This window comes from Maniola jurtina, chromosome 6 (assembly GCF_905333055.1).
Source record: "Maniola jurtina chromosome 6, ilManJurt1.1, whole genome shotgun sequence".
In the NCBI taxonomy this organism is placed as follows: Eukaryota; Metazoa; Arthropoda; class Insecta; order Lepidoptera; family Nymphalidae; genus Maniola; species Maniola jurtina.
This window is the reverse complement of record NC_060034.1, coordinates 14,670,639-14,698,345: the sequence shown is the minus strand read 5'-3', so window position 1 is coordinate 14,698,345 and position 27,707 is coordinate 14,670,639. Positions and strand designations below refer to the sequence as shown.

General features: G+C 39.4%; 2 protein-coding genes across 3 annotated transcripts; one reads left to right on the top strand and one right to left on the bottom strand.

Annotated features, from left to right (window-relative positions):
- The first annotated feature begins 1,575 nt into the window (after nucleotides 1-1,575).
- Nucleotides 1,576-17,418, top strand: LOC123865888 (polyprenol reductase). 2 transcript variants are annotated; one of them, XM_045907090.1, is made up of 6 exons: nucleotides 1,576-2,059; nucleotides 2,329-2,517; nucleotides 3,192-3,499; nucleotides 3,875-3,970; nucleotides 15,570-15,576; nucleotides 17,398-17,418. In XM_045907090.1, the coding sequence occupies exons 1-4, from the start codon at nucleotides 1,732-1,734 to the stop codon at nucleotides 3,965-3,967; spliced, it is 918 nt and encodes a 305-aa protein (XP_045763046.1). In that variant the 5' UTR covers nucleotides 1,576-1,731; the 3' UTR covers nucleotides 3,968-3,970; nucleotides 15,570-15,576; nucleotides 17,398-17,418. The 2 variants fall into 2 exon arrangements, with proteins under 2 accessions (XP_045763046.1, XP_045763045.1); XM_045907089.1 differs by lacking the exons at nucleotides 15,570-15,576; nucleotides 17,398-17,418 and having other exon boundaries at nucleotides 3,875-4,019.
- On the bottom strand, nucleotides 4,337-22,461 carry LOC123865887 (tumor suppressor candidate 3). Its single transcript, XM_045907088.1, has 7 exons — nucleotides 22,251-22,461; nucleotides 21,515-21,603; nucleotides 20,202-20,394; nucleotides 19,030-19,170; nucleotides 18,030-18,318; nucleotides 11,038-11,227; nucleotides 4,337-4,495 (listed from the first exon to the last, which is right to left on the bottom strand). Exons 1-7 carry the CDS (start codon nucleotides 22,326-22,328, stop codon nucleotides 4,480-4,482), a joined length of 996 nt encoding a protein of 331 aa, XP_045763044.1. The 5' UTR covers nucleotides 22,329-22,461; the 3' UTR covers nucleotides 4,337-4,479.
- Nucleotides 22,462-27,707: the final 5,246 nt, after the last annotated feature.

Genomic DNA, 27,707 nt, shown 5'->3' with positions numbered 1-27,707 from the left:
CTCTGTGATTAAAAAAGTGTTTTGTTTGTTTTTCTCTGTGACTCAACTTTGTTTTGGATAATAAAGTTATTCGTTGCGGGGTAGTGATATTGTAGTTATGTATCTAAGTACAAAAAAAAAATTGTATCTTTGTTTCGTCAAAATTCGAAAGTGATTGGTTTGTTCGTTATCCTTATCGACTGTGTATATGTGTTGCTAACACTAGTTACTTGCTTGGTAAGTAAATGTTGTATACAATGTAGTTTTAAGTAAATAAGTAAGTAGGTAGTTAACTAATTAGGGAATCAGTAATGCAAAAACCATAGTATTTGCAACTGAAAGCAGTTCGTTTTTGTATTGACTGTCATTTTATTATTAAGTCACATTAGTTTTCAGAAGTTCATTTAGCTATTTACTACTTAGGTAGTTATTGTTGTAGGTAACTTCGGTTTTCTTTACAGGAATGAGAGCGAGCTGAGTAGATACCGGCTGGCGTAACTTAAAATTTGAGTTTTGCTATCGAATCTATCGATCTCTTTGCTGAGACCAAGGTAAGTAGTTAGGTACCTACCTAGTATTGTTCAGTTAACAAAACGAATTTGAAATTCCCGCGTAATTTTCTTCACTGCGTACCTACCTAGTGCGTTTTTTTTATTCTCTCGTCTGGCTTTACAAAGATTAGCCAATGTCAAGTTTGTAGATATTTTCAAGTTAGAGAAACTACCTATATAAGTAAGGACTTCGTCTGTGCCGGCGCTCGCCGACATACGCACGGCGCCCCTTTAGAGCGCTTCCTAGTTAGTTCCAGCATGGTTCTAGCACCAAAAACGCCAGTGAAACACAAAAACCAGCCACTTTAAACAAAAAAAAAAAAAACGCTCCAAAAAGGCACCACACGCGCGCCATGAAACGCTACACAGACAAAGTCCATCTAGTGCGTAGCCTCTCAAACTCAAACAGTCCTGTGTTGCCAGATCGCCCGATATAAGACGATTTTAATCTTTTTAACCCCCGATCCTAAAAGAGGGGTGTTATAAGTTTGACGTGTGTATCTGTGTATCTGTCTATGGCATCGTAGCTCTCAAACTAATGAACCGATTTTAATTTAGTTTTTTTGTTTGAAAGGTGGCTTGATGGAGAGTGTTCTTAGCTATAATCAAAAAAAATCGGTTCAGCCGTTTGAAAGTTATCAGCTCTTTTCTAGTTAATGTAACTTTCACTTGTCGGGGTGATATAAATTTTTAATTTACACTTGTATTATAAATTGATTACCTAACAAAATAAGTTATAGCTATTCAAAGACATTTTTAGATCCGTTGGTATATTATTATTTTACATATTGATTTGTTTTTCTTTTTCAGGATCAGCAGTCAATTTATTCAATCAACAATTATTATTACGATTCTTTTTAAGCTTAACTAATGGGACAAGAAAACTGTTTAAATTTTTGTATAATAAAGTGCCATATTAACCTGTGTACCTTATTACTTTTATTTTCCACGAAAAATAAGGAAATGTTACTTTTCTCGTGAAAATGTTACATTTTGAGATGTCTCGTGTTACAATTGACTATCTGCCACTGGCAACACTAATGTGATTGTAAATTGTAATTGCTGTGCTCAAAATGGGAACATGGGAACGAAACGAAAGTCTAAGAATAAATTACTATACAGTTATGTGCCACTTTCAAGCGTTATTCAGCTTAGATCTAACGTATTTACAGTTTATCCGACAAAAGTTTAATGTTCAAAAATGTTGAACATATTAGATCTAGGTTTCCTAAGTTTAGCTCTCACAGTTGCATTTACTGGATTTGTGATAAAGAATTACGAGAAACACGTACCGGCGTTTATAATAAAAGGGTTCAAATACGGTTGTTTCGCCTACCAAGGGTCCGGTGCCAATTATTTACAAATTATCGAAGTGCCTAAAGCTCTCTATAGACATTTCTATGCATTTTCATCGGTTTTCAGTGCAGTTACTTTGTTATACGCTTTATTGGTGTATTGTTTTGAATTGAGTGTTCACAGATATGTTGTGATATTCTTAAAATTATTCTTAGAACAGGATGAGCCAACAGGTAAATAATAAACTTAAGTACTTTTTTCAAATCTTTTAGACACACACAATGACTAAAATAGGTAACTGCTTAAAGAAAAGTACTGCTTTAAACATTAAATAAGTAAGTAATACTTAGTAGTTTTTATAGAAATCGTTAACTACCTTTGTATATTTAAAAATATAAACTTATGTTATGACTTATTTAAAGATTTCTACTTCTGTAATGTTAACTTATATTTTATTGTTTTATTATATTGTTCTTATTTTTTCTCTTCACTTAATTTCCAGTGTCTGCAACAGCAGCTATACTAGCTCTCACACTGTTAACCGTCCAGTGTGTACGAAGATGCTACGAGACCTACTATTTGCAAGTGTTTGCTCAGTCCAGCAAAATGAACCTGAGTCATTATGTAGCCGGCCTTGTGCATTACTTTGCTGTGGTGGTAGCTGCTATCGGTCAGGCACCTTTGTTTTGTGGTAAGAAAAATACTGTAGTATAACTGATGCTTGCTACTTTGTCCATATGGACTTGGGTTTTTAAAAATTGTTATGGGAACTTTAATTTTCTGGGATGAAACGTAGTCTGTCACTCATTGTTAACTTTTTCCATACAAAAAATCTGTTTCTCTGTTTGTCTGTTGTGGTGTGATTAATGGGCAAAACAAATAATCACACTTCTGCATTTATAATACAAGTACACATTATAAGAAAAACACTTACCTAAAACCTTTGAAGTTCGTAAAATAGCTGCATAAACTTGTTAAGTATCAAATTGAGATTAAGCTGATTTTTTAGATTTACTTTCCTCTGTTAAAACCATAACATAGATAATCTAGCATTAAGTATGCAGTTTTAATGTTTGTGATAGCTGATAAAATACAAAATGATAGGTTTTATTAGTAAAAACATTAACTAAACAGAGTGTATCAGACTACACAAACCCTTACTCTAGAAATATAAAATTTTATCATTAGAAACCCGGAATAATTTTTGAGCATACTTTAGAACTATGTAGAAGGAATTGAATTTATGGTTGAGTGATTTAAATTACCTATGTAGCACCTACCTGTAAATATGTATATCATTAACATTTTCTCTATCATTTCAATACTGATTCATTTGTTAATGCAGATAATACAATTTATTTACAGGCACCCAAAACCGAGAAAAAATGCTATGGAGTGACACAAAAACCCTTACCCTATCAATACCAGTCACACTCATTTTCCTCTGGGCATGGTACGAGCAATATAAAAGCAACATAATCTTTGCAAACTTGCGCAGAGACAAGAAATCTGGTAGAGTGATCACTGAAAAGCATAGTATACCCTACGGTAGATTGTTCAACTATGTTTCAAGTCCTCACAGGCTATGTGAGGTTATTATGTATGTGATGTTGCTGATTTTAATACCTACAAGGACCTTCTTTTGTATATTCTTATGGGTGATTTGTAATCAGGTGAGCACCCTTATTTACATTATTGTAATATGTATGTGTTGTTGTAAAATGAATCTTAAGTTACTAAGTTAAGGTGCAAAATTGTATTATTTTTGTTTGTCATTGTTTCATGAGTTTGAATGCAGTTATTGTCTTATTGAAACACAGTATATCAAATTGATTGTTGCAATTAGCAAAGTTGTAATCGAGACGCACGGAGTGCATCAGGGCAAGTCCCCCCCCTCGTCCCCCTTTTTTTTGACTTGACAGTTGAGACCAAATATTATGTCGAGTGCGTTCTCAACATAGGTTCTCAAAATGTAGCACAATAAGTTAATTTGTTCACTTCAGCATGACACAGCTCACATTTGACACTTACCTTACTTTTTGTTTCAGGTACAAACTTCGTTACACGCGCATGAATGGTACAAAAACACATTTAAAGACTATCCTAAGGATAGAACTGCATTTATACCTAAAATATATTGAATTTAATTCATACTATGGTGATAGTGACAAATAGTTTTAAGAAGTATCAAGTCACCTTTGGAAAAAGGTGGTATCCATCAAGTCTGTGGTATGTAGGTACCTATCGTTTTTAGTATAGGTACCTAATTAATTGATTAGTAGGTAATTGTTAACAAAAATCTACAATAACAAACAGTAAAATCAAAAGTGCATTTAAATTATATAAGTAATGGGTTTCAGTGTTTGGTGGTTGTTAATAATAATAATTTAAGCAAAGGGCTATAAAATTATATAGGGTAACATATTTTTCTATTGAGGCTCAATTAAAGAGGCTAAGTTAAATTATTAATTTATTATTCTAGGATATAGTTAAATAAAAACAAAAATAAATTAATGTAATAATAATACCTTTATTTACAGAAAATGAGAAATAAATCATATTATTTTAAATAGTGGAATTTTTATTAATAAAATACATCACACTTATAAATTGCACACGCAACAACTATACATTTAATATTGTGTAGGGCTCCTCACTTGAATAGGAAACTGAAAAAGAAAAAGATACATTATTTTTGTTTCCCTTTTCCTTCTACATCCCTTTCACTTCAACTAAAATGAATCTGTCGGCAAATCCTTGTGGAAGTTCTTACAAGGGATGCAGCAATGGATGTCTATCGGTTGACAATGATGATGATGATAATGAAACTAATATAACGGCCGACCCCTCATGAAACTCGGCCTTCCAGTCCACCGGGGGTTCGATGCCGCGCACGTACCTCTAACTTTTCGGAGTTATAAAACCTGCATGCCTGAGTTCTTCAAAATAGTCTCAAAAGGTGTCTGAAGTCAAGTCAAATCAAATTCAAAACTAGATGAAGTCCGGGTGGTTTTTTAAAAATCCTGTGGGAACTCTTTGATTTTCCGGGATAAAAAGTTGCCTATGTCAGTTTCCGTGTTGCAAGCTAGTTACCTATACTATACTAATACTATAAAGTACTATAAAAATAACTATATATTGTGGCGGTGTGGGTTTGTAATAAAGGAAAGAGTCGGGTGAGATAACGAGTATGTATAATCACTTAAAACCAGAGCACAGGAAAAACGGCGGAACGACTAGGCGTGGCACGCGTATACATCCGTAAGCTCCCGGCTTCCGACTGACTGACGCGCTCCAGCGGACACGCTCGAGCGCATCTCAGTCCCCTCTCGCCCCGCGACCTACTACGCCCGCTGACACCCTCGTAGGCTATCAAGGTCAGCACCTGTACCTACGGGGCCCTATATCCCCCCTCGAGGCCATGAAAAACGCCCTCGCTCATGGGCTCGCTCACAAGCAACCGAACAAACAGGGCAAACATGCTTGCGAGGACGCCCTCTTTGACGCTTAGGAAGTAGAGGACGAGGAGGCGAACAATCCCGGCTATGAAATCTCGTGAGCTCCGAGACATGGAATTTACCTATAACCTCATTAGCAGCGTCTAAGTTAGCAACAATATAAGCTGTAGGGCTAACTCGTTCTTTGACCACGTATGGGCCATCTCTTTTGGGAATAAACTTAGCGGTAACATTTTTCGCGGCGTTGCTGAGCACGTGTGACTTTAAAAGAACTTTATCACCAACCTCGTAAACTTCGCCAGTACTTCGGGAACAATCGGCCAACTCCTTTCGCCGATCCTGTTGGGTCTCTACCCGTTCCCTAACAGCAATAAAAGTATTTATGAAATTCTTCAAATAAGGTGTGATCTGAGGAACAAAATTGTCCTTGTTAAGAACAGACCTGATATCATTATGTACATCGACTGGAGAACGCAGCTCTCTAGCATAAGTGAGATACGCTGGAGTAACCCCAGTAGTCTGGCAAACCGCAGTATTCATCGCGAACCTTATCGCTGGAAGATGACTTGGCCAAGACGAGTGATTCGTGTCAACGAGTCGGGAAATCTGAAATTTGAGATCTCTGTTCTTGCGTTCGGCCGGATTAGCGGATGGATGATACAAAGGAACCAGATCTTGGCGAATCCCTAAGATGTACATGCATTGCTGCATAACAGCCGAGATAAATTGCACACCGTTGTCCGAGACGATCCTCCGCGGTAAACCTTGGCGCAGAAAGTACTCCTCTATCAGAGTCCGAGCGCAGACCTCCGCTGTAGCATCCTTAAGTGCATAAATTTCTACCCAACGAGTTGCGGTGTCCTCCACTAAGAGGATCCACCTTTCACCGGACTCGCCTTTAGGCAAGGGGCCAAACAAATCTATCGCCAAGACTTCACCTCGCTGGTTAAGCACGGGTGTTTGAAGAAGTCCCTGCGGCTTTTCATTAGAAGGTTTGTATCTTTGGCAGGTGACACATGACTTGACATAATCAGCGATGATCCTGCGCATTCCTGGAAAATAAAACCGTTGAGCGATTCTATGGTAAGTCCTATCCACTCCATGATGACCGGCCAAGGCCGTGTCATGACACTCTTTTACAATTTCCAAACGTAAAGAAGCAGGAACTACGAGTTGAGGCTCTTCACTTTCCACGTCAGGGTTGTATCTGTAAAGAACGCCTTGCTGAATAAAATATCCTCTTTCAGACCAACGTTTAACGCCTATTGCCTGCGGATCAGAAGTATCCTCCAACTCATTAATAATTTTTTTAAGTTCCAGGTCCTCCAACTGCGCGCGCCTGAGTTCATCCGGACTGCGAGCAGGTAAGTCAATGATGACGGAACAAACAACACACTTATCCTTGTCTCCCTCTTCACAGGTTGGACGACTGAGTGTATCAGCAACTACGTTGGCTTTTCCAGGTGTGTACTGGAACTGAATATTAAAGGCTTGCAGTTTTAGTGCCCATCGAACCAACCTACCCGACGGCGACTTCAGTGTGAGCAACCATTTGAGTGGTTGATGGTCACTGCCTACTATGATCTCGTGACCCTCGATGTACCCTCTAAAACGTTCTACTGCCCAAACGACGGCAAGAGCCTCACGCTCCGTCGTACTGTAGTTGCGTTCCGCCGGTATAAGTAGCCGGCTGGCATACTCTATCGGTCGCTCATCCTTACCTTCGCCTTGAAGCAACACTGCACCTATGGCGTAGGCGCTAGCATCGGTTCTTAATACGAAAGGTTTACTATAATCTGCCTGAATGAGAATGGGGGCAGACGAAAGACGATTCTTTAGCTCTTCAAACGCGCGAGCTTGGTCTGGGCCCCATACCCACGGCTGGTTCTTTTTCGTTAAACGCGTCAGAGGTTCTGCAAGACCTGAAAAGTTTGGTATGAACTTTCGAAACCAAGAACACGTTTGTATAAAAGTGCGAAGATGTCGCAAAGACGACGGTGCCTTCATCTCTAAGACTGCACGAACCTTGTCCTTGTCGGGAGATATACCATCCTGAGTAATGACATGACCAAGGTATTTGACCTCGTCACGTGCAAAGACACACTTATCTCTATTAGCGCGCAACTTAAACAAACGTAGCCTTTCAAAAACCACGCGTAAATCCGAGATATGATTTTCAAAGCTTCCTTCCGATATGACAAGTAAATCATCTTGGTAGGCTAACAACGTAACATTCTTCAACGACGCACCAGAACGGAGCCTATCGATCAACCGCTGAAAGGTCGACGGCGCGTTCTTCAGTCCGAAAGGCATCCTGTTAAAACGAAATGTTCCGAACGGCGTCGCGAAGGCAGTTTTGTCTCTGTCTTGCTCGCGTACGCTAACCTGCCAAAATCCACTGCGCATATCTAAACTAGTCATGAAGCAATTTTTTTTTGTTGATTGGACTAGCTCGTCTATCAAGGGCATTGGATAAACATCGGTCTTCGTGACCGCATTGAGCTTCCTATAGTCCACACAAAACCTTACCTTGCCATTCGCTTTAGGCACCAACAGCGCTGGAGACATCCAAGCTGATTCACATTCTTCGATGATACCGTCCGCCAGCATCTTGTCAAGCTCAGTCCGCATTACGTCCTTTTTGGCCGGTGTTAACCTGTAAGGCGGAACAGCGATGGGAAGATGATCGCCGGTATCAATAACGTGCTCAGCAAAAGGAGTTGGCGTCCCCCCTGGCTCGAAGATGTCCTCATTCTCCACGAGGAGACGCGCAAGAATCTCTCTTTGCTCCGCGGAAAGCGAAGTCGCCTCGTCGTCCCGCAGTACGTCAAGCGAAGCACACGAAGATAGATGTGACACTGTTTCGAACTGCATGTCGAACTTTTGCGAACTATTGTCTGCAAAGTGCCACTTCCGGTTACCAAAATCGAAAACAAGGTTAAACAAGGTTAAAAAATTAATACCTAATAAACTTTCGTTATTATTAGAATCCGGAAAAATCAAAAACGGAACTATTTTAGTTCTATTGTGTAGTGTCACCCCTAACTCCGTCGTAAGTACATTCATCTCCCTACTAACACCGTCCGCCAACCTAACAATCTGTGTTGAGGCCTTTAACGGGTGTCCAACTTCGCGTAAGAGGGAGTGTAGAGTGTGCCCTGCTATACAGCTTTTCGCGGCAGAATCGACCAACGCAGTGCCACACCTTTGCAATATACTTATATTTAATACAGGACGACGGCTAGGTCCATAAGACACATTATTTACACAATTATTATTTACAACATTACAATTATTAAGACAAGTATCATTAAAATAACCATTCGTAACGTTAAAACAATCTTTTGTAGTCACGTTTGACTGCGAAACATAATCCTTAAAATAGTTATCATTAAGGTTTACAAAACTAGAATTACTATTTACACAAGAACAATTTGAATTGTCATTGGAACACAAACCAGAATCGCAACAAAAGTCAATTACGTTTGGGCACAATTTTCCGTCACCGCGCGACGGGTTAACTCGCTCCATAGAACCGGTTGGTAGGTGCGCTGACGTCACGCAATGTCCCGACGCGCGCTTAGCGCCAAAATTCCGGCCGGGGCCCGCCACTTCAACTTGCGCGAACGCCCCGTCTCGACCGGCCACGCCTCCTTCGTTGCTGCCGGCTCGCGGCGATATTACGGAGCGCGATCGCTTATCGATTGACTTTACCGAATAAAATGTTTGGGTGTTACAGTTTTTACAGTTCGCTTTCATAACGTTATGTGCACCACAACCGTAGCATTTTAATTCACTTTTATTATTTAACGCATCACTGGATTTGTTTTTGTTATTTAACCGAAAGCACTCACTTTTATCATGCTTATTGCTTTTACAATAAACGCAAAACACACGCGTTCGCGGCCTTGAGGTCGTCGACTCCTTCGCCGGCGAACCCGCCGTTGTATCAGCTGTTTTGCTGTAATCGCCTCGCTGAACGTTAGCCGCTGGCACAGGCGTGCTGGACGAAGGAACTGTAGTGGGAGTTTTCTTACTTTTTAATTCCTGAGACCCTTTGCTTGGGACAAGCTCGCTTTCTTTTAGCGAGTCTTCGATGGACCGCGCTTTACGCAATAGGTCATCAAAAGACTTGATTTCGTCGCGATCTAATCTTTTCCTGATTCTGCGGTCTAGTAAGGAATAAGTCATGTCCAACTCCACACGTTCACATAAATCCTCCTCCGGAAGCTTTGCAAACAGTGATCGAACTTTTGATATGAAAATATCTGTGTTTTCATCTTTTTGTGCAAGAGCAAATAACTCCCTGTAGATAACAAACGGTGGCCGACGGGCGCCGAATGCAGATTGCAAGCGAAGAATCGCATCATCCCAGTCCGCAACTGACTTCCTTACGCCTTGCCACCACAACGCAGCCTTGTCCGATAAGAGCATAGACAGCCCTTTCACAGCGTTGTCATCCGTTATTTGTAGGCAACTCTTATACACTTGTATAGCGTCTATGAAGCCTTCCACGCATTCATTTGACGCGCCGCTGTACCGCGATGAACACTTAGAAAAGTTTCCATTGTTCCCAGCTTGTACAGGCGATGAAGCTCCCCCCGCCAGGGGGGTTGATGAACGTACTTCGCGTATCAACCGCTCACACATGTCGGCATTCTGTTTTTGGAGCGACGTCATTAACGTAGAAAAATGCTCGGCTGACATCGTAACGTTGCTTGGCTCTCCGTCTTGGGTATCACGCAAACTAACCCTTTTTCGCGGCATTGTTCACAAAAACCGTTAACGGAAAGACGCGAATGACCGTTTATGAAACCCTTAAAACCCTGAATCACGTTGGGCAGCCAGTGTGGCGGTGTGGGTTTGTAATAAAGGAAAGAGTCGGGTGAGATAACGAGTATGTATAATCACTTAAAACCAGAGCACAGGAAAAACGGCGGAACGACTAGGCGTGGCACGCGTATACATCCGTAAGCTCCCGGCTTCCGACTGACTGACGCGCTCCAGCGGACACGCTCGAGCGCATCTCAGTCCCCTCTCGCCCCGCGACCTACTACGCCCGCTGACACCCTCGTAGGCTATCAAGGTCAGCACCTGTACCTACGGGGCCCTATAATATACTAATATTATAAAGAGGAAACCTTTGTATTTTTGTATGTTTGTATTGAATAGGCTCAAAAACTACTGGACCGATTTCAAAATTTATTTTACCATTACTTAGAGGGATTCTTCCGAATCCGTATAGGCTATATTTTATCCCGGCAAATAGATAGGATTTTTCGTGGTAGTGTCCACCCGTGCGAAGCCGGGGCGGGTCGCTAGTGTACCCATATAAATAATTGGTAACAGATGGGCTTTTAAGAATCCCGTGGGAACTCTTTGAATTTCCGGGATAAAAAGTAGCCTATGTCCTTCCCCAAAAGTACTCTGTACCGAATTTCATCAAAATTGATTAAACTGTTGGGCCGTGAAAATCTAGCAGACAGACAGACACACTTTCGCACTTATAATATTAAAGGTATGGATAGGTGCCACTGTACACTTTTTGACTGTCAGTAATTGTGGGATTTGTAAGACTGATGAAATGGTGATTCAGACAGAGGTGATTCGGAGTCTGCTAATCTGCTCTAGGCCAGCGTCGCAGACTATGGTCTAAGTCCTCATTCTTAGAGACCAGTGCTCAGTAGTGGGCCGGCGATTGTTAATCATGATAATAAGGACTAGTGCAGTTGGGTAAAAAAGTGATATCTTACCTATAAGGATACCCCTGTGTTTTAGCTCTAAACACAGACAAGAGTAAAGAGAAGAACACGCAAACAAGCACCAATCCGACCACGGACTGGAACCGCCGTCTCTTTCCCTCCTGAGGCCGCTGTGAGTCCGTCCCTTTCACTCCGCCGGCTGCCTCAATCATCAGTATCATGCCTACTACTACTGCGCAATCTGATCAAAATGGGTTAAGGAGAAAACTGAAAAAAATCGTGTCAATACTATTATATATTCTTTATATAATATAATATATATAATATATAAGAAAAAAACGGAACGCAACCGTCAAGCTGACATGTCGCAAAATCAGCTGTTCCTTATATTTAATTAAATTTTAAGTAAATTTATATAGAAACATGTGAAAAACTAGTGTGAAACTGTTATTAATAATTAAATATTGTAATAAATCGTGACATGTCACTGTAAATAAGCGATACAACCAGAACAAGGACTCGAGAACGGAGGGCGGCTGCGAAGTGTTTGAAAACTAACTTCTTTAACCCGGGGAGTATTGCTTTTAGTGCCTAATTTATTCTATGTTTTATGTATTTGAATGTTGTTTTACATAATTAGGTTAGGTACTACACTCACAACTCTCTCATTTACTCGACAACATCGAGCTACGCCCCTTCTCACATTAGGCAAAACCTTCTCCACTTACTTGACAAATAGTGGAAGTATAGTGAGAGAATAACGAATACTGCCTCAGACAACACTAACATTACACAATACTTACACGCAACTCTTCATTTTCTCGATAATATCGAGTCTCGTCCCTCCTCACACTAGGCAACAACCTTTCTCCACTTACTTGACAAACAGTGGAAGTATAGTTGGAGAATAACGAATACTGCCTCAGACAATACTAACATTACACAACACATAATAAATACTAAGTCCATAGCTAAATAATAACCTTTAAAAATAAATAGGTACAAAGTGCACACCTTATTATGGTATAATCTTTTGGTGCAGCTAGTGTTGGTATAGACACACCAAATTATTCATATAATGTTATCTCTCTAAGTCTGTGAATCTTTGTCCTTTTTTCTCTGTTTTCTAAGACCTTTTTGTCTCATATCTGTAAACTTTTATTTCTGTTTTCCTTCACTCACACATATTATTTGGTGTGTTTCAGGAATTTACATACACAATGGCACCCACAACCAGGAGAGCCGCAGTAATAGAGGAGCAAGAGAAACTAAGAAATGCCCTCCGGGAACTAAAGTCACTCAAACAGCTAAATGAACAGTTGTTGAAGGAACAAGAGGACAGTGAAGTTGAGTTAAGAGCCATTATTGCCAAGAACACTCAATTAAAGGCTGAACTAGCTGACTTGAACAAAGTTCATACTCTAGTACTCGACGAACGGGACCAACTTCAGAATGCTGTTGGCTCTTTCAATGAGTGCATTCAAACATATGAGGACGCTCTTAAAAAGATTTCTACATTGGAGGATGAATTGAGCAGAGCTCAAATAACAATTGAGGACCTTCAGTCTCAAATACAAACTTATGAAACTCGAGCTACCTACAGTTTGTATGATGAACTGCTTGCTTCATCCTCTACACCACCGGTGTTGACTATTGATTTGACTTGTGACAGCCCTTCCCCAAGCAGTAATAAGCCACTTAAAAATTCTAATTTAGATCTATATAGCCATAAAAAATTGAAAAAATATATTAAAATTAGCAGAATAATTAAAAAAACCAAAAATTTGATAAAATTGCAAAACGCCCATACTAAAAACATAGCATTGCGTAAGGAACGTTCACATCTGTTAAACAAACTTAAATCTTATTGTTCAACTATAAGAGACATTCAAGAAACATATGACTTGAATGTTCAATGCCTAAATGAGAAAATTTCAAATTTGAATGATTCTTTAAAATATATTTCTGATAAGTATGAGCAGTCACAAAAACAGATCCATGATCAAATACTGGTGGCTGACGAGTTGTTGGCCCTAGGTGCACACAACATGGCTCGTTTTGAGTCATTAACAAGTAAATGTCAATGTACTCAAGGTGTGGCTATGGTTGACAATCATAGTAATAGTATATTGCTTACGGACAATTTGGATACTAGTCCGGGGCAATGTACACCAAGTAATGTAGAAATGCCTTCATCTTTGGATGCAAATCTTTCTTTGAAACCTAAGAGACAAACTATAATCATATCGGATAAGTTAGGTAGTGAGTTTGGATCCCTTTTGAGCTACCATGTTCAACACTCAGTGATTAATAGATGTTCACCGGGGGCTAGTTTGGACTACTTAATTGATAGTTTAAAGGAAGAAAATTTGGACAGCAACACAAACATTATTATATTGTTTGGGGACGGTTTAAGGGTCAAAAATTATGACATATCAAAATGTTTTGGAAAATTACTGGAATTACATTCCAAGACGAACTGTAAATTTATTATGTGTGCTTTTCCTTACTCTAGCACACTAAGTAAAAAACAAAACAATTATATATACAGATTGAACTTAAAACTGTATAACTTGACAAACTGTCATAGTGACACTTTATTTTACTTTGATACAAATAAGTTTACTTCTAAGTTTCAATTGATCGGTGATAGTATGTATCTTCCGAGAAAATGTAAGACAAGGATAGCGTCACTATTAGCATATAATTTAAAGGAGCCAGTTACAAGTGTTGTAACTAAGTCTTTTGACACTTTTACAAACTGTACTTCTAGTACTAATATTCTTTGTATTGACTCGAGTACTTCTAGTACTAATATTTCTATTATTGACTCAAGCAATAGTTTATGTACTATTAGGGACCCTATTGCTTGTTTAAACTAGATAGTAAGACAACGGAGGAGCTCTGTAAAATGAATACTGTGCATCAAAACATACAGAGCCTCACCGGCAAAGATAGCCAAAATTTAAAACTAAGTAGTGATACAACAGACAAGCACTGTATTATTAATCTTGTACACCAAAATATACAGGGCTTGTCTGGAAAAGAATATGAAATTGAACTTTTTATAAAAAAATTAGATATTGATATTCTATGCCTTACTGAGCATTGGCTCAATAGTTATCAATTAATTGTCAATCTTGGAAATTATTCATTGTCAAGTGCGTTCACAAGAAAGAAGGCTATTCGCGGAGGATCTATGATAATAACCCGCAACAACATTAATTACAAGGAACGAAAAGACATTCTTAATCTTTCGGTCGAACGCACTATTGAGCTGTCCTGTGTTGAGCTGGAGCGATATATTATAGTTTGCGCATACCGACCTCCTTCAGGTGACTTTTCTCTGTTTGAGGACGTCATGGAGGAGGCACTGAGGCGGATATGTAGGTCATCAAAAAAATTATTGATTTGTGGAGACTTTAATATTGATATTTTACTTCACACCTCCTTTACAGATAGATTACTTAACTTATTTAAAAGTTTTAATTTAGAAAACATTTTTGTTGAGCCCACACGTGTAACTGCAACTTCAGCTACTTGTATTGATAACATTTTTGGTGATTGTAAAATTATTAAAAAATCCATTATCACCAATCTTAGATCCGACCACTGTGGACAAATGATATCTGTTCCCAGCTGTCAACTAAATACAATAAAAGTAGTAAAGTATAGGCCAGTCACTACTAAAAAAGTAAAGCAATTCAAACATAATATTTTATTCACCTTACCTTCACTTGACCTTACACAGGGTGGTCCGGATGAACTGTATAATGCTTTTTTAACTTAATAAATTCCCAATTTAATTCTATTTTTAAAATCATAGAAAAAAGATTGTTTAAAAATCTTAAATTTAGTGAGTGGGCTACTGTTGGCATTTATAAAAGTAGGAATAAGCTGTTTGACTTGTATGCAGAAAAGCAATATAATTTTACTCCAGCCTTTGTTCAATATGTAAGAAATTATTCAAAATTATTTAGAAATGTTTGCATACAAGCTAAGTCAATTCACATAAAACGAAAAATTATTAATTCAGATAATAAAATAAAAGCAGCTTGGGAAATCATCACAGATGAAACTGGGAAACATAAAATGGAAAATAATAATAAATTGGAACTTAAAATTAACAATCACATTACTGACTCTGACATAGAAATTGCAAAGACATTTGAGGACTTTTTCCGAAACATCCCAGTTACCACTACTAGTTCCCTTAACTCGTCGCCAACAGAAGCCTATAATCTTCTTAGGGGCAATGTTTCTGAGTGCAGTGTACTATTTAAGTTTGAACAAATTACCCCACATGATATTATTAAGGTATTCAAATCTTTACAGTACAAAAAAACAGGAGACTTATGGGGGATATCAGTAAAAGTAATCAGCAATATTATTGATATTGTTGCTCCATATCTTGCTCTAATTTTTAATAAGTCCGTAGAGTCAGGATCCTTTCCAGATCTTATGAAATACAGTAAATTGATTCCTCTTTTCAAATCGGGCAGTAAAAGTGACCCAAATAATTACAGGCCAATTTCGATTTTGCCGACTTTTAGCAAGATATTTGAAAAAATTATGCTCAACCAACTGCTCTTGCACTTTAACTTGAATAAATTACTTCACTCGGAGCAGTATGGTTTTACTAAAGGACGATCAACAATCGATGCGGGCGCAATGCTTTTAAAGCATATATTCGATGCGTGGGAGAACTCACAGAATGCCGTTGGAATTTTCTGTGATTTGTCTAAAGCATTCGACTGCGTTGAGCACGAGACTCTCTTAGCTAAATTGAGCTATTATGGAGTCAAAGACACTGCGCTTAGTCTTATTGCGTCTTATCTCAGTGATCGTATACAAACAGTATGTGTAAATGATGTGAAGTCATCCGGATCAGCCTCATTAATGGGTGTTCCTCAAGGCTCTATCCTAGGTCCCTTCATGTTCTTGGTATATATAAACGATCTACCATATTTTGTCCAAAATACTTGCGATATTGTACTATTTGCTGATGATACGTCTTTGATTTTTAAATTAGATAGAAATGAGAATAATTATGACGATGTAAATAGAGCCATATCGCAGGTCACTCACTGGTTTACTGTTAACAATTTGCTTTTAAATGCAAAGAAAACCAAGTGTGTCGAATTCGCACTGCCCAATACCAAGACGACAAATAACATAAAATTAATGATAAATAATGATATGTTGAAAGTAGAGGAGACCACCGTGTTCCTGGGGATAACTTTAGATGCAAAGCTTCAATGGAACGCCCATATATCAACACTTGCTGGCAAACTCAGCTCTGCTGCTTACGCTGTTAGAAAGATTCGACAGATAACTGACGTGGAAACTGCAAAAATTGTATATTTTGCCTATTTTCACAGTATTATGTCTTACGGAATCTTGCTATGGGGTAAAGCGGCAGATATTGGAAAAATTTTCGTTTTACAAAAAAGGGCAATACGCGCAATTTATAATTTAAAACCGCGCGATTCCCTACGAGAGAAATTTAAGGAAATAGGTATTCTTACAGTAGCTTCTCAATACATTTACAATAATATAATTTTTGTACGACAAAACATCCTCAGCTACAAAAAAATCGGTGATTTCCATGACAGGCCAACTAGAAATCGTAATAAGCTCGCAACTCCTACGCTCCGCCTCAGAAAAGTGGGAAAGTCATTTGTGGGAATGAGTGTAATATTTTATAATAAAATTCCACAGTCAATATTAGACTTGCCTTTACCAAAGTTTAAAAAATCCATTAAAAGTATGCTCCTGGCAAAAGCATATTACACAATCGAAGATTATGTAAATGATAAAAAAGCATGGATTTGACTCGCTCCAGCAATGCGCGGGTCTGCAATTGCTTGTATAGTATAGAATATTATTGTAAATTGCACAATTGAAAAGAGCAACCGCCGAGTTTCTTGCTGGTTCTTCTCGGTAGGAACGGCATTCCGAACCAGTGGTAAATTATTTGACGATTCAAAAGCACTTGTAAAAGTTTATTTGAATAAAAATCTATTCTATTCTATTCTATTCTATTCTATTATTTTTTTGGTTTGGTTTTAGTATTATATATTCTTTATTTTTTTATTCTTATTTGGTTTTTTTTGCATTGTACGTTTTAATTATTTTTTTTCATTTCAATGCCTGATTTGTTTTTTTTTTTATATTTTAATTTAACGAACCGCATGTAAGTAGATATAACTAACACAATATTTGTACGCCACTACGGCTAATGTGTCGAACCTTGTAATCATATCATCATCTTTTATACACACATTATGCAAATAAATAATTCTATTCTATTCTATAGTTTCTTCAATATTTTGGGGATAGCAGATAAGTATATTGGGGGAGAAATCAGAATTTTGCAATATTACCAGGTTAACAAACTAGAGGATGCCTGCGACTTCGTCCGCGTAGATTTAGGTTTTCAAAAATCCCGTGGGAACTGTTCGATTTTCTGGGATAAAAAGTTCCCTATGTCAATAACAGGGACGCAAGCTACCTCAGTACTAAACATATAAATCGGTTAAGCGGATGGGTCTTTAGGAATCCCGTGGGAACTCTTTGATTTTCCGTGATAAAAGGAGCCTATGTCCGTCCCAGGGACATAAGCTAACCCTGTACCAAATTTCGTCAGAATCGGTTAAACTGTTGGGCTGTGTAAAGGTGACAGACACACTTTCGCATTTATAATAGTATGGATAAAAACTGACTTTGGGACAATCTTTGAGATTGTTGTATGGAAACTTACTAGTCAGAATGTGCTATGTATAGTTTCTCTTAATCCAACATTTTTCCCCCATTAATAGTGCTAACAGACGACCGAACCGAACCACGAACTGAACCACGACGCGGTTCGCCGTCGTACCAGTTCGATCGTGTGGCGCACGGAACGCCGTACATTATTGGTACGACGGCGAACCGCGTCGTGGTTCAGTTCGTGGTTCGGTTTGGTCGTCTGTTAGCACTTTAAGTATGGCTACTTCTATTAATAAAAACGTAGCTTCAATAAGCATTTTTCAAAAGGATACTCAATATAGCAACAATATAGCTCTCCAACACAAACTGTCCATGTGATCCTCCATTGATATAAACCGGGCCATTCTTGCTCCTATGGAAGAAAGGTGGCCCGCGGATCTGGTTCCACATCTGTCCAGACACCATCGCGAAGCAGAAGAATACGGCGGCGACTGCCCACATCTGCTTGTTGTAGAGGAACTCGAGGTTGTTGCGTCGCAGGTAGAGGAAACCGCCCACTAGTATGAAGAGCATGGAAAACGCCACTGCTCCAGAGTAGTTCGGTGGGCGGAACACCCTTACCTGTGGGAACAATGGGTCAAAATCAATTTTTTTGATTTTTAACATGAGTCTCTAGTTGTGATCATGTATGTGGAAGAATTTGTAAGCCAACTGCATTATTATCCAAGAAAAGAGCTGGAAACTATGTGATTAAAGGAGCAGTTTTCTGATGATTACGACACTGAAAAAGATCACTGATCAGTCAATCAGACATAATGGAAGAAAGCAGAAGAACACAGCCACAACTGCCCACATCTGCTTGTTGTAGAGAACTCGAGGTTGTTGCGTCATAGATAAAGGAAATCGCCCACTAGTAAAACGCCACTGTTCTTGAGTAGTTCAGAGGGCGGAACACCTATACATATAAAAAGATCGATTTTTGAATTTTAAAAAGCCGAGCCTTTGTTACAACTGATTTTAACGAGTTAAAATCAGAATATTAATCAATGATGATATTTATCAAATTAACTTTAATATGTTGATTGACTCGCTCCATTGCACCTTCATTCAGCTTCACCTATTCGGCCTGCGTTTTTTTGCTACGGATGTCACCGGTTCGCTCACGACCTCCGCCCATTGCTCCGCTCGGCCTCGTAGTCTCACTTCATTTAAGGCTCCCTTCGCGAGCTTCTGGCTTAGCATAACTCAACTCTACAGGTAGGGACTGCGTGGGTTCAAGTGTACTCAGATTCTGGCTATTTTTCCATCTTTTAAAAGTTACGTTAAAAGTACCTGAACGTCAGTCCTGTCCTGTATCCACTTGGCGATGGCCTCAGCGTGTATGCCCGCCCGCTCAAAGTCCATGGAGTCAGCTGGTTTGGGCTTACCCTTAGCTGGGAAGTGCATGATCACTGGGGCTGTGTTTAGACGGAGCTGAAATTATACAAATCATTTTATATAATCACTAGCGACCCGCCCCGGCTTCGCACGGGTGGACACTACTACGAAAAATCCTATCTATTTTCCGGGATAAAATATAGCCTATACGGATTCGGAAGAATCCCTCTAAGTAATGGTAAAAGAAATTTTGAAATCGGTCCAGTACTTTTTGAGCCTATTCAATACAAACATACAAAAATACAAAAGGTTTCCTCTTTATAATATTAGTATAGATTACTCAAAGCCAGATAGGTATGGTCCGCGACAGTTCGAGATGGCAATCGAGGCATGAAGCGGGGGGACGCAAGCCCGCACGCCACCCGCGCTATTGCGCACCGAGTTAGCACCGAGGGTGTGCGGGGCGTCTCCATCCCGATTGTCATCTCGACCTGTCGCATACTATAGGTGGGTATGGATGTTAAAATATTATATCTATTTTAGTTTTACTTAAAAGATAAACAAAGCACAGAAACCATTTTTGACGATCATCTCTTTAGATGTTTGGGGAGTTGGTTTTTCATTTGTATCATAATTTCAGTCAGTTCGCGGTGACAGGGTCGTATGGACCCCATATAGTGCGCCTCTTACGGATTTCAACGTAAAGCTAGGTACTTGTTCCCTTTTTAAGTCGGTTAAGGAATAATAGATTATAGTTAACAACGTATTGATATGTTAAAATTTCAATTATGCTAGTATCCACAGGTAGTCTTTACCCAAATTAAAACTGCATGCTTATTCAGATGTACAACAAGATAACATACAGGAGTATATGATGAGGAAAACCCCAGTGTTTGACAATAAATCAAATCAGTATCTTTTTATCAAAGGTCAAAACACGCGCTAAGTATGCGAGCTTCTATAAAATACTGGCATGTGACGTCACAATGAGTTGACGTGCTTTTTGAGTTTAATCGATAAATAATTTAAAATGGTTATTACACTTAAAACTAACAAAAGACGTGGATTTTACAATAATCTATTTTTGACATAGACAACATCCCTATTTAAAGAAAAACTATATTTACCATCTGGAATATATCTGATCCCTCATCAAAGTCAACCATCCCGAAGAACAGCTTATTATTATGAGAGGGAGAGAATCGGAAGGAGTTTGCTACAATCAAATACTCGTCATAAACATGCTGGCAAATAGCACACCGTCGTGATGGGGCCATTGCTGTGAACATCACCACAAACGAATAGTCCCTTGGAGGTGATCTGGAAAAGCAACGTTTAAAACCTTTTAGATTTGAATGAGAAATTTTTTTATTCAGCAACCCACAAGGCAGGTAGTGGTTGTTTTTAGGGTTCCGTACCTCAAAAGGAAAAACGGAACCCATATAAGATCACTTTGTTGTCTGTCTAGACAGAACGACACGATGTCTGTCAAGAAACCTATAGCATACTTCCCGTTGACCTAGAATCATGAAATTTGGTAGGTAGGTAGGTCTTATAGCACAAGTACAGGAATAAATCTGAAAACCGCAAATTAATGGTTACATCATTTAAAAAAAATTAAAATGTGTTTCAATTTTCAAAGTAAGATAACTATACCAAATGGGGCATCATATGAAAGAGCTTTACCTGTATATCCTAAAACAGATTATTATTTATTTTTATGTATGTTTTTGATTTATCATGCAAAATATTGGAAAAATACCTGAGTTTGGAACCCCCAGTGGGCTAGTCTGACTCGCACTTGGCCGTTTTTTTTTTAATGAGATACAAGTTAGCCTTTGACTGTAATCTCACCCGGTGGTAAGTGATGATGCAGTCTAAGATGGAAGGGGGTTAACCTGGACAGAGCATGTGCCACCAAGCGATTTCGCATTCCAGTTTGATGCCATATAGAAACCAAAGGGGTATGGATTTGAAAATACTGCCATACCCCTTCCAGGTTAGCCCACTTCTATCTAAGACTGAATCATCACTTACCACCAGGTGAGATTGCAGTCAAGGGCTAACTTAAATATATAAAAAAAGATTGTGCTACATGCAACATAATATTTTAATGTTATCCTAGTGCTACTCTTACTATGAGCAAGTGTTCAAGCTGTGGAAGTGCCAGAGTAATACATACTTAAAAATATTGTAATATATGACAATGGTGTCAATAAAATTAATCAATTATGTACTAATATTATGCGATCGGTCATGTATATTACATTGTGTTACCTGCATGAGTTGTGTGTGCCCGTAAGTGGTGTGTCACACTGAATAAGACTATTATACTATTGTATTATTAAGTGTTTTGTGAGCATGCTGTGGGCGTACCTTATAATAATAAATAAATAAATAAATATTTTTGTTTCTTACAATAACTGAGGGAAAGTAATACCTGACAAACTCCTTGAACTTATTCAGATTTAACGGTATTATTGCCTGTTTAGTGGTCATGTCAGTCAACTGCTGGACTTTTTCTTCAAGCTGCAATAAGACATTTTTTTTAAATAAAAGCTTCAATATCAGTCAGTTAATATGCATAATTAAATTACTTATCATAGCCTAGTGGTTAACTTCAGTCTCCTATTCAGGAAGATTCGGGGCTCAACTGGAGCTTGTAACTTTTCAAAGTTATGTGGGTTTTAAGCAATTAAATATCACATACACAATACTGAAGGAAAACATCGTGAGGAAACATGAATGCCTGAAAGTTCTCCATAATGTTCTTAAGGTGATCACGACCCATTTTATGCGAAATGTGAATCTATGTGAAAATATGTTTGTTAGTCAGTTTAGCTTAAATCACGCTGCAACGGATCAATGTAATGGATGCAGAAGTCCAAAGTGACATAGGCTGTATTTTATCCCACAGGATTTTAATAACTAAATCCACGCAGACGAAGTCGCGGGTATCAGCTAAAACCTTGGATCTCTCATAGGAGAGCTAGACCTTACAGCTTTTTTCACGCTTGGTAAATGGTAAATAACCATCAATTTAGGTACCATGATAACTTGTACGTATCTATTTAAGAACTAAGCACTGGGCCAACATGGTTTTTTGTACCAAATCAAACGTAATTAGCCAATATTTTCAAAAATTTCGCCGGCGTAGTTTTGTAAATAATACGTACCCCTTTTGCACGATTTTGTGCATAGCTGTTGTAGAAAGTAAGGATTATAGTAAAAATTAACAACGATTTATACTTCATTTTATCTATCTTCTATTCAAATCTTATTAGTTTATTTAGAAAACTTAATATTTCAATAAAAATTCAGATTTCAAAAGCCAATAGAAATACGCCAAGTACAAAATTGACAAGTGATTGACAGTTTTCATAAACGTCACTTAGATTCAGTGTTTCCACTTACGATTTTTGTTTTACCCCAGTTTCTGTAGGATTTCACCCCAGAACAAATACCCGTAGAAAGTGTACTATTGTATTGGGACTCTTACTGATAGAGCGAGATAGCTGAATGCACTTAAGCTCTTTATAGAACGTGACAAAGATAATTTTTGGTCCTTATCACCGTGGCCAGTATTTTTGTTTGTCAATAATGATAAATACCTACGAGTAGCTTATTACTATTGAGTATGTAACGTGGTGAAGCAGTCGATGGTCCGTCGGCTACTCCGCCACGTACATTGATTAGGATTTACCCTATCGAGATTTCGGGGAACGGGGGTTTCGAGGAATAAAACCCGGATTACTATCTAACGTGCTTATTTATTTACAACCTTAACCTATTTTGCTACAGGCTAGTTTTATTTACACTCATTATCGAACACGCGGGTATATCGGCACGGCGATCCGAAATGCTACAGTACGGAACCTACCACCCTTCTTGCGGTGCGGAACTCTAACGTGTCGCGGGACTCTAATCAACGGACGACCGAGGGGGGGTGTCGCGCGCGCGAGGGGAGAGACGGCGGAGCTGGTTACGGGGCAACGGGTTGCCGCGTACTCCAACACCTCCAGCGTCTATTCTGTGGTGGCGTCTGCCCGAGTTCCCACGAGCCGACCCAGTGCCCACAGAACGACTGACTGCAGTCGGCGGCCGCGGGCGTTATATACCCGCCCGCGGGTGTCGGTCGGCAGGAGGGAGGCGCGGATCATGCATTCGCTGCGTGGCTGGAATTTTCCATCATATCTCGTCGGTGCGGGTACTTCGTGCTCGCTTCGCTACATCCTCCTCCCGGGAATGGAGACTTTTACCTGGAAAAGTCACAGCTATAAAAACAGAATTCGTGCCTGCAGCCCCTCAACCGTTAAACTAGTTTTACTGATATATTTATAGGTTAATTTTTCTTTTTGCCTAGTTGAGGGTATTCTGAATTTAATTTGTATTATCTCTTTTCCCCTTGTACACTTTGTACTGTTTGAATGTAAAAAATTTTTTTCGTTACGGGTAGTTTCTGATTTGCTTCTTGTGGCCAGTGATCTACGTTTCCACTGGACCGGTTGTTTCGGTTATGATCCCTGATTTTTGTTCATTTCGCGTTCACTATTCTTCATATTTTCTGGTTTTCGGTGTGTTGGTGTTTTCTACCCTTTTATAGTGAACGGATCTTAGCGTATGTCCCGGTGTTTTCCCCCTTTTCTTCTGATGTATTCGGTGTCCATTTTGATTATCGGTGTGGTAGTTCCATTGTACTGATTTATCTTGTTGCTTATCATGCGTTGAACGGTTAACAAAGTTTTTATTCCCCCATATCTTGTTAAAATGTATTCTTTTAGGGCGTTGACTACCACGCTCGTCGTTGCAGTCCTCAAGGCTTTTACTTCTGACCATTTTGTGAATTTGTCGTGAAAAACGATGATCCACTGGTGTCCCTTTGAGGAACGTGGTAGCGGGCCGATGAGGTCTGTTGTGACTACCTCCCACGGCTCTTCCGCGTTTTTTATGTACATTAGTCCCGGTTTTTTTGTTTTGTGTAGTTTTGTGTTTCTGACATGTTTCACAACGGTTTACGTATTTCTTTACGTCTCTAAAAATCCCGGGCCAATAATAGTGTTGTGCTATTTTCTTAAAAGTCTTTGACGTTCCTAAGTGTTCGGTATTTGGTTCGTCATGGTTATATTTTAAAATGTTTTCTTTATCGGAATGTTTTGTGCATAACTTCCATTCGGTTGATGGATCTAGGTACCCTCCGTATCGTGGGTTTCTTATTCGCCTATATAGCTTGCCGTTGCGTATGCAGTAATCGGTTTGTGACTCGGGTGTCTTCGTAACCTTTGCTAGCTTTTTTGTGTACCAATCTTTCTCTTCTACTGTCGTTGTGCATACGTGGTTTCGTGACGCTTCGTCGGCTTTTGTGTTTTTTCTTTTTGACCTTGTTCTCTTTGCTTGTTCGAACGACGTCTTCCATCCTATTGTGAGTTCTAGCCTTTTCAGTAGGTCCATACCCATGATCATGACCGTCGTCGATGGCAAATATACAACCTGATGTGACAAGACTTTTCCGTTTACCTCTAAATCTAAGTTTATGGCTTTGTCTGTCGTTATTTGGGATCCGTCTGCCAACTTTATCGTTGTTTTCTTATTGACTATTCCCTGGCTGTATTCTTTAATCTGGTCCATAATTTCCTTATTGATGTATGTCTTTGTCGAACCCGTGTCCACGAGAGCTTTAAATAATTTTCCATGTATCTTTACTTCGGTGAATATTCTGTTGTCTTTTTCTGTTTGCGTGTGTGTTGTATATGCTTGAGATTTGGCTTTGCTGGATTTGTCCGCTTTTTCTTCGCATTTTGAGCTTGGCTGGTTATGTCTTCGTTGCAATGGGCACGTCGGTTTTTCATGATTTTCTTTGTCCCGGTTTGCGTTTATATTTTCATAATCCCCTGCCAGTTGTATGAGTTCTGTGATGGTCTTGAAATCCTTTCTTCTAATGTAATACTTGTAGTTAAACCTCATATTGTCATATATCCGATCTAGTTTTTGCTCTGTGGTCAGTTTTCCATATCTCCTTATAAGAGTCTGTATGTCGGTCAAGTACTGCACGAAACTTTCCTTGGCTTCTTGATGCCTATTAATGATTGTTTCCAGAAGGTTCTTTTCGTAGTTCCTAGGGTAGTAGTATAATTTGAAACATTCTATGAAATCCTGCCACGATTTCCAATCTTGTTTATTGTTTCTATACCACAGTGATGCTCGGCCTTGTAGGCATCTTGGCATGACGTGTATTATCTTGTCTTTGTTTACTTTTAGAGTATCGGCTAATTCTTCTACCCTTTCTAGGAATTCTACCGGATCTTCTGTCGTGTCGAACGATATATCCCAGCGGGATATCGCTTTGTCAAACTCCTTTGTTTGATTTTCGCTCGTCATTGTGCAGTCTTGGAATGTGTCTTATTATATTTATTACTATTTACTTATATATTATATTTATTTATTTATTTACACGTTATCGGATTATTTATAATATTTATTTATTTTATACGGTACGGAGCTTATCTCCTATTTATCTATTATACACGGTGTGGAACTTATTTTCTCTTTATTTATTTTCAACGGTACGGAACTTGATTTATATTTATTTATCTCAATTACACGGTACGGGGTTCTTTTATCTCCCGACTATTGTGTATCTGTGTTTTTGTGTCTCTCTCCCCTTTCTGCGTGTTGTCCCTTCGGTAGGATGCTTGTTCTTGATTATGTCTGCCCGAATTGCCACGTGACCGACCGACCAAGAACTTGCATCCGATTCGCGCTAAGTTTTGTTAAGATAGTGTCCTATGTTTTCCGGTCGGATATTCACCCTTGTCGTCTGCCCGAATTTCCACGAGCCGACCTTTGCAAGAGCTTGTATCCGTAGTTATTTTCAAATTCCCGGTTACTATTGCTTTCCCCGTGTAACTAATGTTTCTGTTTCAATTTATTTTATACGGAACCCGGATGGCTGATATTTTAAATTTTATACGGAACCTTGACGCGTGCTACTTCGCGACGCGGAACCCGGACGGCCAGGTGGGTTATTTACGTGGGCGCCAAATGTAACGTGGTGAAGCAGTCGATGGTCCGTCGGCTACTCCGCCACGTACATTGATTAGGATTTACCCTATCGAGATTTCGGGGAACGGGGGTTTCGAGGAATAAAACCCGGATTACTATCTAACGTGCTTATTTATTTACAACCTTAACCTATTTTGCTACAGGCTAGTTTTATTTACACTCATTATCGAACACGCGGGTATATCGGCACGGCGATCCGAAATGCTACAGTACGGAACCTACCACCCTTCTTGCGGTGCGGAACTCTAACGTGTCGCGGGACTCTAATCAACGGACGACCGAGGGGGGGTGTCGCGCGCGCGAGGGGAGAGACGGCGGAGCTGGTTACGGGGCAACGGGTTGCCGCGTACTCCAACACCTCCAGCGTCTATTCTGTGGTGGCGTCTGCCCGAGTTCCCACGAGCCGACCCAGTGCCCACAGAACGACTGACTGCAGTCGGCGGCCGCGGGCGTTATATACCCGCCCGCGGGTGTCGGTCGGCAGGAGGGAGGCGCGGATCATGCATTCGCTGCGTGGCTGGAATTTTCCATCATATCTCGTCGGTGCGGGTACTTCGTGCTCGCTTCGCTACAAGTATATTAGAAGAATACACTTCATTTCTGCGATGCAGAATGAACAAGTTTTTCATTCTACCCCGATCCCTTTTGACAAATCTAGAAAATAATACAAGTATACATTGGGGGTATAAAAATCACCTTAAGTTTTATTTTACCCTAAACGCCTGTCTACATAAAAGGAATCCTAAGCCGTACCTAATTTTAGTCATTTTACCTAAGATTTTACCCTACAATAGGGCGAAATCTGTACAAGTGGAAACACTGCATTCTCACTATTGACATGGCATGATATGAGTATGACATTGACAATTTACACCTTACACTCGGGGTGACCAGTAGCATTAATTATTATTTAAAAAAAAATATTTTTAATAACTTCTGATTTTTTAAATAATATAACTAGTTAAGTAGTTAGGTTACTAGTTAGTGCCTCATCCAAGCTGCCTACTCTTTGTGAATCCAGTCTGTCCCCTCAGGGGGACAGATAGGAATAAGTAGTTCGATCTGTCCCCCTGCTACCGAGGGGACAGATAGAACTAATTATTTCTAAACTGTCCCCCGCTGCAATATTTTTCAACTTTTCGGAGTTATGTGCTTCCAATCTGCATTTGGCTAACATGGTGGACTATAGTCTAACCCTTGTCATTTTAAGAGGGTGGGGGGCCGTGCTCAGTAGTGAACTGGCGATGGCTTGATCATGATGAAGACTGCTCAAAAAATTTGCTCGTCTCTACTCTCGTTTGGAGCGAGGTTCTTTTGAGCGCGGCAAAATACCAAACCAACCAGATCGCGTCGCTCACGTGTTTTTCCACGAATGTCTACTATTTGTTTAGCTTTTTACCCCACTACATACCCTTAGGTTCTCAGAGTAATATTATCATAAGTATCCTAGACTAGAATCGAAATCTGATCATCCTAGAGAATTTTCGTGAAGAAAGTCTGTCAGTTCGATCCGTCGTTACATTCCATCAACGATGTTCACTATTGTATATCACTAGTTTAGTGAAATAGTCTAA

What these genes read in the sequence shown, in the direction of transcription:
- LOC123865888 (XM_045907090.1), top strand. Translation starts at nt 1,732, where the DNA reads ATGTTGAACATATTAGATCTAGGTTTCCTAAGTTTAGCTCTCACAGTT. An exon ending in AGAACAGGATGAGCCAACAG is followed by an intron (nt 2,060 to 2,328) that starts GTAAATAATAAA and finishes CTTAATTTCCAG; the next exon opens with TGTCTGCAACAGCAGCTATA. An exon ending in TATGGGTGATTTGTAATCAG is followed by an intron (nt 3,500 to 3,874) that starts GTGAGCACCCTT and finishes TTTTTGTTTCAG; the next exon opens with GTACAAACTTCGTTACACGC.
- LOC123865887 (XM_045907088.1), bottom strand. Translation starts at nt 22,328, where the DNA reads ATGAAGTATAAATCGTTGTTAATTTTTACTATAATCCTTACTTTCTAC. An exon ending in CACAAAATCGTGCAAAAGGG is followed by an intron (nt 21,604 to 22,250) that starts GTACGTATTATT and finishes GTCTTATTGCAG; the next exon opens with CTTGAAGAAAAAGTCCAGCA. An exon ending in AAGTTCAAGGAGTTTGTCAG is followed by an intron (nt 20,395 to 21,514) that starts GTATTACTTTCC and finishes TTGCTTTTCCAG; the next exon opens with ATCACCTCCAAGGGACTATT.